Genomic DNA, 9997 nt, shown 5'->3' with positions numbered 1-9997 from the left:
AGAAAAGCAACCGCAACATACGTTCATTTGGCAACGATATAAACTGAAACGAGGGATACTGTATATCTTGGTGAATCCATTTTGGTTCAAAACCAAGTCTAATCAGAAATTGTTTCTTTGTTCCTTTGTCCTTGGGACACATTAATCCTTAAAAGAAAGAAAAAATCACTCTCTAATAAGCAACTTAATTTTTCTTTTTTAAATATCTCCCTGTCAGCTAGGTTCTACGATAAATTTCTTAGTTGATAATGACTTGAAAATGACGAAAATAACTCCCCAAACGTGAATCTATGATTAACTTCTTTTTTTTTTTTTTTTTTATCAAAACGTGTCCATCTCAGCTCTTAGGTTGGCTTCATCCCAACTAGTAAACTTATCACCTGTTTAATTTCCAACAACTGCAGTATTCCCACAAAAGCATAAGCCTTTGGTGAGGTTACTTATTCCCACCAATATGGCAGTAAAAGGAGCTTCTGTCGGCGAGTCTTCAGAATAAATATGCTGCTTATTGAGTAGAAAACATAATTTCAAAATTTTAAAACTTGTTTATCATCCATTGAATGTGGAATAGACGATTTGAACTAGTTCCTGAAGAATATTGATAACCAACTTAGATCTAAATATTTTTCATTTATAATCATAAAATAAGAGAATGCAGCAGAGCCAAATCAATTTGTTCATTATGGAACATCATCGGGAAAAATGGCTAACAATGGGGAAAAAATGGTCAGAAACTAATTGAATTTAACAGAAAAATGTGTTTAATACAGTTAACTGAGCACGGAGGTATATTCTCTATAAGATGCTACTAAGAATTTTCCTTCTCAGCCATAAGGCCATTTTCCGTTTCATTAAAGTTGGGTCTAGAAAGTTTTATGTTAGCAATAAGAGATTCAGCAGCACTACTTAAACCCTTCCTCCCAACCAAACTCACCCCAAAATTGCGGTTTAACATTCTCATCCTGTTCTCATCTCCCTCCACCTGACTCAACTCAATGACCCGCTTCTTTGAAAGCCAGGCATAAAGATAAAGACTGCCAGAGTCCAACACAACTCCTCCAATTTTAACCCTCAGTAATGAACTGGAATCATGATCATTCAAATTTAGATCAAACAAGGCAGAGAAGCTCCCAAATGTCAGATCAGGTTTCACAAATAATTTGTTCAAATCATCATTCTCCTGGTTGACACTTTTTGTTGTATCAATAGTCATCGAAGACCTCCTCTTTGCCACTCTCAAAATGTTTGCAGCCTCTCTCATTCCGCTGAGGAACGCGCCGTGCATAGTCGCAGGATACTGTTTGCTAGTTGCCTCTCCAGCGAAGAACACTCTCCCATCTCCAACACTCTCTGCAAGAATATCGTAATCATCTCCTGAAGATCCAACCGCAACATAAGAGTAAGATCCATATGCAAAGTGATCCTTCCCCCACCGAGTACAAACCGCCTGAACTGGATCCGGAACAACAATCCCCTTTGGATTAAAAATATCCTTCAGAATGTCCAACACCCTCTTCACAGACTCCACCGGCGACATCATTTCAAACCTAATCGCAGCCTCCCCAGCAACAAGCGCAACCAGAAGCGGGCCCCCAGACACCGAGGAGTAGCTATAGAACAGAAAAAACTCCCCTCTCATACTCAAATCCTCAGTCAAATGACCAAACGTGTCAATGTCCCCACCCCAGAAATTATAAGGAAACAATATTGCAACCTTGTTCAACAACCCAAACCCCAACCTATGAATAGCATCCTTCTTCCTCTGAGGAAGCTCAGGCACAAACTCAATATCCCCCTTCTTTAGCACCCCCAATGGCACGGTACAAAGCGCCACGTCCCCCCTAAACTCCTGCCCAGCAGCACAAACCAGCACCCCATCACTCCCATACTTCACACACTCTACAGTCCTCCCATAGAAAATCGGCAAATCCTCCGCCAATGCACGAACAAATTTCTCATTCCCCCCAGGAATGAAGCAATGATCACCACCCATCTCATAGGGATCATCCTGATCCCAATACGCCATCGACAAATTCGACATGAGAGTTGCATTCGCATACTCCAAATTCGCAAGGTGCCAATTCAGCAACATCCTCTCCTCCTTATCCTCAGCCACCTTATAAACCCTTCGGAATGCCTCCAATGCTGTCCCCAACGGCACGTCCACCGACTTCACCTCCTCGATCATCGCCTGTCTCAGCTTACAAACCCTCTCCAACAACTTGTTAAACGAAACCTCAACCCTAGAGTCAACCTCAGAGTCAACACTCCTCCCATCAGGCAAATAGAGAGGGCAAATATCCCTCACCTTATGCAAAGGCAAACCCAATTGCCTAGCAAGAACCCCAAGAGGGTTCCCATTTATTCCAGTGAGGACACTCCCACCGAAATCCGCTGCAGCCTCAACCCCATCACCACTCATCTTCTTAGTCTTAACCCTCCCACCGGGTCGGGTCCTACCTTCCAAAATCACAACTTTAAACCCCATAAACACCAATTGTCTCGCCGCAACCAAACCCGCGAACCCGGCACCGATCACAATCACCGTTCCTCGGTAGGACCCATCGAAAGGTTTCTGCTTTAGGGTTTTGATCTCATGCGCGAGGCCGAAGTTTATGTAACCGTGCTCCAGCAGGAACCGGTAAGCGGTTTCGACCAAACCCTTGTGTTCGGACCGGATCGACCGGAGGGCCTGGTCATGGGTTAACCAGACCGAAACGTTGGACCGCCAACGCGCCAATATGTGGTTTCGGACGACGATGTAGTTGGATTGTTCGGAGCCTCCGACGGTGGAAACCACGTTTGCTTCGATCTCTTCTTCCGTTAAAGAGTCCACGGGGAACCCTACCGAGATCGCGATTAGGGCTTCCACGTCGCAGTCCTTGGCGACGTCGTTTCGGCGCGTAGAGGTCCCGGTGGTGAGTTCCGTGAAGAACTTCTTTCGACGGCGTCGTTTCCGCGGAGGTGGATTCGGGTCGGGTCGGGTCGTGGTGGAGTCCGGGGAGTCTGGAACGGCGGGCTCGGGTGTCGTTTGGGTGGGGAAGGAGGAGTCTGGGTCTTCGGAGGAGTTTTGGAGGTCGAGGTTATGGGGGGACATTGCGACGTCGTTTTCCGGTGAAACGGATTGCGGTGGTGGTGGTGGTGGTGGTGACGGGGGTTCTGCCATTGTTGGTGGTGGGGGGTTTGTGTTAGTGTGGTCACTGATGGATGCTGATCTTTCGCACTCAGCTCAATATTTTTGTTTTTGGACAAAGAAGTATTAAATTTCTTCTTTGACTGTCCCATATGATTTTTGTTAATTATGATATAAGTAAACACGTATTATCAAAGTTGATTAACATAGTTATTAACATTAAATTTATTTATAGTTTATATTATTTTTTTAATAATTGATGTGATAAAAAAATGACAAAAAAGTAATTTTAATAAATTGGTAGGGTAAAAAAATTATATAGTTAACCAAGTAAATTATCTTTGAAATTTGATTTCAAATATAAGAAAAATATTTCAAAATAAATCTCTATTAAAAAAATATTTTAAACATAATCTTATCAAATAAAATAAATTAAAATTTATAAAATCTATGTATATGATTTTTTTTTCTTTTTATATTCAAGTTGCGAGAGAGTTCCAATAAAAATATATTGCATGGATGTATTAAGACAAATTTAAACATTAAATATTAACATTAAATCAAAATATGTTTTTTAATTAAATTTTAGTCTCATCAGTAATAACTTCATTAAGAATGAAAGAATCAATAATCACAATCCACTAGAGTTGGCTTAGAGGTGAAGGATTAGAATAATAACATTGAGATTATAAGTTTTAATTTTAGTACAACTATTGTAAAAACAAAAAATAAAATAAAATTGAGAGCATCTTTAATGCCAATTGAAAACCTGTTACATAGATATATCAATACCTTAACCTAATCACCATCCTCATGAGTGTATATATTGGGCAAAATTCCCTCAAGGGTGCAAAACCTAAAGTGACAAAAATACCACAAGATGGTTGAAGCTAAAAATACAAAATTTTCACACAGAAATTTAATACATTGTGTTACAGATTTGAAATGTTTTAATTTCTTAATAGCCTTAAAAATGACCTCTTAAAGCTTTGAAGAAGACTATTGTAGTGGACTCCTCACAGCTGTCACACTTTTAGAACAAGTGAATTCTCTTTTCTGATGTCAATTTGACAACAGACATAACCATTCTTAGGTTCTATTATGAGGAACCTTTCTGATAGGTGTTTGAAAAACCATTAAAATAATCATTTTAAAGTTTACTAAAAATGAATCACATCACTTAAGTTCATCATCCTTTTAATTTATATTGGTAGTGATTTGTTATAATTAAAACAAGTACGTTTTTTCAACAAAACCAACTCAAAACAAATCAACCAAACTAAAAGTTTGTACTAGGAAATCGGTTCAGGAAAATATTTTAGCCAATAAAGTAGCAAGATGAGTAATATGAGATATAATTGTAAATAAAAGGCATTCTTTTATTTGAAAAAAAGGTTGATAAAAAACCAATTGTATTGCATTTATATACAGTCATATTTTAGTTAAATATAAAAAATTAAATGAATAAAAAAAATCTCACATCATTATAAAACTCAGTTCTTTATTCCCTTCTTAACAAAACGATTGAGATAAATTAAATGTAAAGTCCTTGCCTTTTGGTCATGCGTTCATCAATAAAAATTTTGTTTTTTTTCGTACATTTTATATTTCAATTTATTAATTTCATCTTGGATTTAGATGGAGTGCCTAGTCTAGAAAGTGATCGTTCAATTGAACTATTTTGTTATATAATAACAAGTCAAATAACTATTGATTCATAAAACTATCTTTGGTGTCGATTAATCGTTCTTCTAAGTTCCCATATTTTGGCTGTAACTGTACATAGGCTGTTTTACTTGTGGATGGCATCTTATATTTTAGCATGAAAAAGGATCAAAATAATACAAGGTATAAAATCTTATGAACGCTTTGGTAGTAAATTATAGCATACTATCTGGGATGAAATTATTTTTCTTTCTTAATCTACTGCTTGGCATGCCACAGTCTGCTCGCTTCCAACCAATTTTTTGCTTCACATTATCGTACACAACCGAATATCCTCTCAATGAAATGTCTGCAAAGGTCATAATCATTAATCAATGAGGGCATAAAAAATCACCCAAGTTCAGCAAAAGAGAGGAAAAGACATGATGCTAGCCACACAGGAGAAGTTGAAATTTCACTGCTTACATAGCCTGAACAAGCATTTTTAATAATATTATATAAGTAGGCCAGTGAAAAGGTGCAACATGATAAGTTTGTAAATTTTTTATGATTGCAAGAACCAAGGTGAGGTTGATTAGGGAAGAGGAAGGACCAAAAAATTATAATGCCAGTGGTATATTATAACACCAAGTGCTATACATATTCTAGCTAGTGTTTCAAGTTCAGGCAGTGGCGATCAAGGATACAGAGAGTAGGGACCAAAATTTATAACAAAAAGTATAACTACCTTAGAATATAGTCAAATGAAAATATAATTTTAAATCCATCTAATAATTTTCAATATTAAACAAAGAAAGTGTTAAATGTTTTTATGCTTGCAAAACAGTAAATACATCCACTTTTCTTTTGATGTTTTCTTTATTAAGTTTTAGTAGTATAGAGGGAGTATTAAGAGAATATAACTAGTAGTTAGTGACAGATGAATCAAATCATAAAAGAAATATCAGAACTGAAACAGCCCATGAACTAACTTATCATAACTCTGATTACTATAATAGAGTGATAGAATCTCAGTTTCAAAGGTGGCTCAATCAGTAGCACTACTTCTGCTGCACATATGAGCTGACTAGTTGAGTTATTCATCATGAAACACACTAAATGTATAAAGGTTATTAGGCTAAGTGAAGTAGTGTGGGACACGTGATAAATTGGAGATGACAATAAATGGCTAGGTGAAAATTTCACAGATACTTCATCAAGGATATACGAAGGATATAGGGAAAGAAAATAACCCCTTATTTTGAATCCAATCATTTACAGTTATACCATTAAAAGGGTGAACAACAAATAAAATTATTATAAAAAAAATAGAAAGCTTTCAGGTTTTCATTGAGAATGAGAGTACTACCTCCAAGTATAATTGAGGATCCGTCATTTACTTTACTACCATCAAGGATTCCCAAGCACACATGGCCTTTGTTCTGCAGCATAAGAGTTTATTAGAGGACATGACTATAACAAAATCAGTTGGAAGAAAAAGTTGTATTAGAAAGAGAGGATTACACTAATGATCAAGTAACCCTCTGGAGGTATCTGAAACAATGTGGACAAAATCCACCACTTGCTTCCGAACCGAAGAGTTAAGGTCTTGAAGTAATCCTTGACATCTTTGATAGATCTGCATGCATTTAACATGGATTTTAGAACAGCCAGCTCCATTGTGATCAGTCAAACGGATGCAATAAAATAATAGACTTATTTCATTTCTCCATAACATGACCAGTGAAACAGATGATAGAAAATAATGATATTAATTTTATTTCTCCAAACATAAGGTATTAAAGAAGAGAATCATCTCATAAGTTACTTGTTGGTTATTAAAGCCAACGTTATAAACACAAAAGCTAATTGTACCTTGAGTAAATTCTCTTACCTGATTTGGAAATTTGCTTGCCAGCAAATGGGTAAAGTAGTATCTGAATCATCTTGAACAAGTCCTAACCCAGAAACTTCATTAAGCTGCAACATAGATACATAATTAATAAATATGTGGTGTTCAATACCAGAAGAAAAAGGTAGAAAATGGTTCCAGATGGATAAATGTAAAAACTCACAGAAGCAACAAGATCCAAGTATGCCTCTTTTGGGAAATATGTATAAGAACTGCCACTATCAAAAAACACTTTTCCTACTTTGCTTTGGCCATCAAATTTGAGTTGACGATTTCCATAATTGATTCCAAGAATCTCAGTTTGGTATAAATCCCTAGAGTAGATTAATATGCCACATATGAGTTAAAGAAGAATCAGAACAAACCTTAGAATAACAAATACCAGGTGCTCCAAATGGAATGATAAAGCTTGTCAGTAAAAAAAATGATACATAAAAACATTAAAATAATGGAAGTTGTCAAATGAAAACAATATAAAACACAGTATCAATTTGGGTATAAATCTTGACATTCTCACTGTGAAACTTATCTTGCAGTTTCTCCAAAGAAAAACACTCACTTCATAATTAATAGGGAAAGAAACACATTCTTAAGAAAATCATACTCACGTAGTAAGGGTATAGGCCATGGGTACCCAATTCATACCCCAATATGGCACAAAATCATCACCTAAGAACATGTATCCACCGCCAGCTCCATCATTGCTAAGGCAATGACCAACCACATTCTTAATAAGCCCTTTACTAGCTAACTGGTAGGGTAGGCTGACTTTTGCCCTACTCAATCCCATGATTCCGTCTGTTTTAGCCAATGTGTTCAAAATTAAGCCTTCTTGATCATATCCACACCTTAAAACAAAAATATTGTGTATAACATATCAGCACTATCTTATAATATATAACCTTTTAAAGAAAAAGATAGAACTGCAAAAAGAGGATTCATACCCAAAAACAACATTTAGCTTGGTTTTGGATCCATTAGTAGTTACAAGATGAAGCTCATCTCTAACAAGAACCCCCAAGGAAGAACTATGATCTGCATATTGAATTTCATAGTCGCACTGTAGCAAACTTTCATCATGATGTCCATTCTTCTGATTTTTCTGAACATCCAAACAGAGAGAGTCCACAGATGATACTACATTGGATCTTGTTGGCTTGTATTGAACATGTGCTCCCTGTATCAATTTTATCCTTTGAGTAAACACAGTTTTTCAATCACAATAATCCACAATGGCAAAATTTCATTAACATATAGTAAAAGTTTATATCTATAATGCATATTGCTGAGAGGCGTGTTCTATCTTTCAACTTACTTTTACACAGGAATATACATAAAAAAAAGAAAAACGTAACCTGATGCTATATTGATATTCCACATGCATCTAACTAAGGTGGATTGATATTTGATAAATATAAAAACAATTCAAATTACCTTCCCACAGCTTCTGCATGGAGCATCACACTGCATCCAAGTTAAATCACTCCCTGTGTCCACATCAAGAAAATAACTTTTTGGAGGATTTCCAACACGTAAAATAGTGAAATACAACCTGCAAGGAAGAACAAGTTGCTAAGCCATCATAGTGATACAAATACAATATGGGGAATTGAAGTTGTTACAATACAAATCAGGAGCAGTTCCTAGCTTAATTACAGAAATTGTGTATCATTGGGAAAAATGTTGCTGATGTGGCTGCAATTAGTACTGAAGCAAAACTTCAATATTAATTATTGAGGCCCATTTCGATAAACTCCTCAATAAATATTAAAAAATAAAAGTCAACAATCAAATTAGCAAAAGCAACGATTTTGATCATACCCATCTGGATAAACATTTCCACTGACTGGAAAAACGGATGAAGAGTCAACGGCCACAACCCCAGAACCATCACCAACATCTCTTTGCGTCAAAAACTTCTCTTTTTGAACAAGCTTCCCCAGTTGGAGCTTCAAATCCTTCTGCCCCAAAACACCAAATTTCGGAAACAAAGGGAACAAAAATGAAGTGGCTTTGTCATCATCACCATCATTCTTGCGGCCACGTAGGTCCACAGTGGTGGTTGAAGAAACAGAACCATAGAGAAAGAGAGCAAAGAGAAGAGTACCAAAGAATGAGAAAAGCTTCACTGGGGTGCTGTGGAAGAGTCTTCTGAATGAAAAACTAAGCTGAGGATTAGATGGGTAGGACTGAAGTGGAGGATCAGTGTTATGTTGAGCATTGGGGTGTGTTTGTTGACTTTGGTGTTGATGGGGTTGAATAAAAAGTTGAGGGGGAGGAGAAGGGTTATTAGAGAAAGCAAAAGCAGTGATGGTTTTGCCCAAAGAAGGGTTATCTGGTGGTGGAAGGGAGATTATAACAACACCTTTGATCTGAGTAGATTGATCATCTTCCATCTCTTCTGTATCAGAAAATAAGAGCAAAAGAAGAAGAAGAAGAAGAGGAAGAGATCAATGAAGATTGTGTCCCAAGTCTACCAAGTAGTCTTTAGTTTACTCTTTCATGTTATGACTTATGAGACTCCGTCAATAGGATAGGATGATCCGATTCATTGATTCAGCACTGCGAAACTTCCAAGCACTAACCACCTTTGAAAAATGGTACCGGACTATTGAACTGATAATATTTTCTTAGATTTTGATTTTTTTAAAAATAGGCTTAAATGTTTTTTTAAATGCAATTATTACTTCTTTTTTTTCAGCCTAGTTTTTACAAAATGTATTTTTTTTTGGAATAATAAAAGCCTAGTTTTTACAAAATGTATTTTTTTTGGAATAATAAAAGAAACATTATTTAAAAATGACGAAAAATAAAATAAACATATTTTACAAAAATTAAAATATTTTTTACAAGAACAAAAATGAAAAAAAATATATTATATAGATGAAAAAATTTTAAACTTTTAAATTATTATTTTGTCTTTGTGTTGTAACAACATTTTCTTTTTGGTCTCTATTATTAAAACATTTCATTTTAGTCTCTAAGCTTATAATATTTTTTTTTATCGTTTTGAATCTTATTATCTTTGATTATCCTATCTTTTTTTATAAGAAACAATTCATACTTATACTTATATCTTAATAAGATGAGTTTATTATGTTTTACTTCATTTGATTCTTCATATATTATGGTTAATATGTATCACATTTGTTTTGCACTTTTTACGAAGTTATGAGATGAACTTAAATTAAATGAGTTATATCACATTTGTGTCAAAGAAAAAAAAATATTTTAGAAATTACACTAATAAGTCCAAAATGAGATGTTTATAGAGATTAAAAGAGAAAATTGTTGCGAAGACTAAAAGA

At 35.5% G+C, this 9997-nt stretch overlaps 2 protein-coding genes across 2 annotated transcripts; both read right to left on the bottom strand.

The window, feature by feature from the left end:
- Positions 1-659: 659 nt before the first annotated feature.
- LOC102659364 (lysine-specific histone demethylase 1 homolog 1) lies at positions 660-3343 on the bottom strand. Its single transcript, XM_026129195.2, has one exon. It carries the CDS (start codon positions 3164-3166, stop codon positions 809-811), a length of 2358 nt encoding a protein of 785 aa, XP_025984980.2. The 5' UTR covers positions 3167-3343; the 3' UTR covers positions 660-808.
- A 1456-nt stretch (positions 3344-4799) lies between these two features.
- On the bottom strand, positions 4800-9256 carry LOC100783933 (aspartyl protease APCB1). Its single transcript, XM_006583337.4, has 9 exons — positions 8511-9256; positions 8124-8241; positions 7634-7866; positions 7298-7537; positions 6853-7003; positions 6672-6757; positions 6302-6416; positions 6147-6219; positions 4800-5147 (listed from the first exon to the last, which is right to left on the bottom strand). Exons 1-9 carry the CDS (start codon positions 9083-9085, stop codon positions 5014-5016), a joined length of 1725 nt encoding a protein of 574 aa, XP_006583400.1. The 5' UTR covers positions 9086-9256; the 3' UTR covers positions 4800-5013.
- Between the last annotated feature and the right edge of the window lie 741 nt (positions 9257-9997).

Source organism: Glycine max, chromosome 7 (genome assembly GCF_000004515.6).
Source record: "Glycine max cultivar Williams 82 chromosome 7, Glycine_max_v4.0, whole genome shotgun sequence".
In the NCBI taxonomy this organism is placed as follows: domain Eukaryota; kingdom Viridiplantae; phylum Streptophyta; class Magnoliopsida; order Fabales; family Fabaceae; genus Glycine; species Glycine max.
Note: the sequence above shows the minus strand (reverse complement) of the source record. Positions and strands in the feature narration are given on the sequence as shown.

Coding starts and splice junctions, on each gene's coding strand:
- LOC100783933 (XM_006583337.4), bottom strand. CDS start 9,085: ATGGAAGATGATCAATCTACTCAGATCAAAGGTGTTGTTATAATCTCC. Junction 7,867..8,123: donor CATGCAGAAGCTGTGGGAAG/GTAATTTGAATT, acceptor AAATTGATACAG/GGAGCACATGTTCAATACAA. Junction 5,148..6,146: donor ATCCTCAATTATACTTGGAG/GTAGTACTCTCA, acceptor TGACCTTTGCAG/ACATTTCATTGAGAGGATAT.
- LOC102659364 (XM_026129195.2), bottom strand. CDS start 3,166: ATGGCAGAACCCCCGTCACCACCACCACCACCACCACCGCAATCCGTT.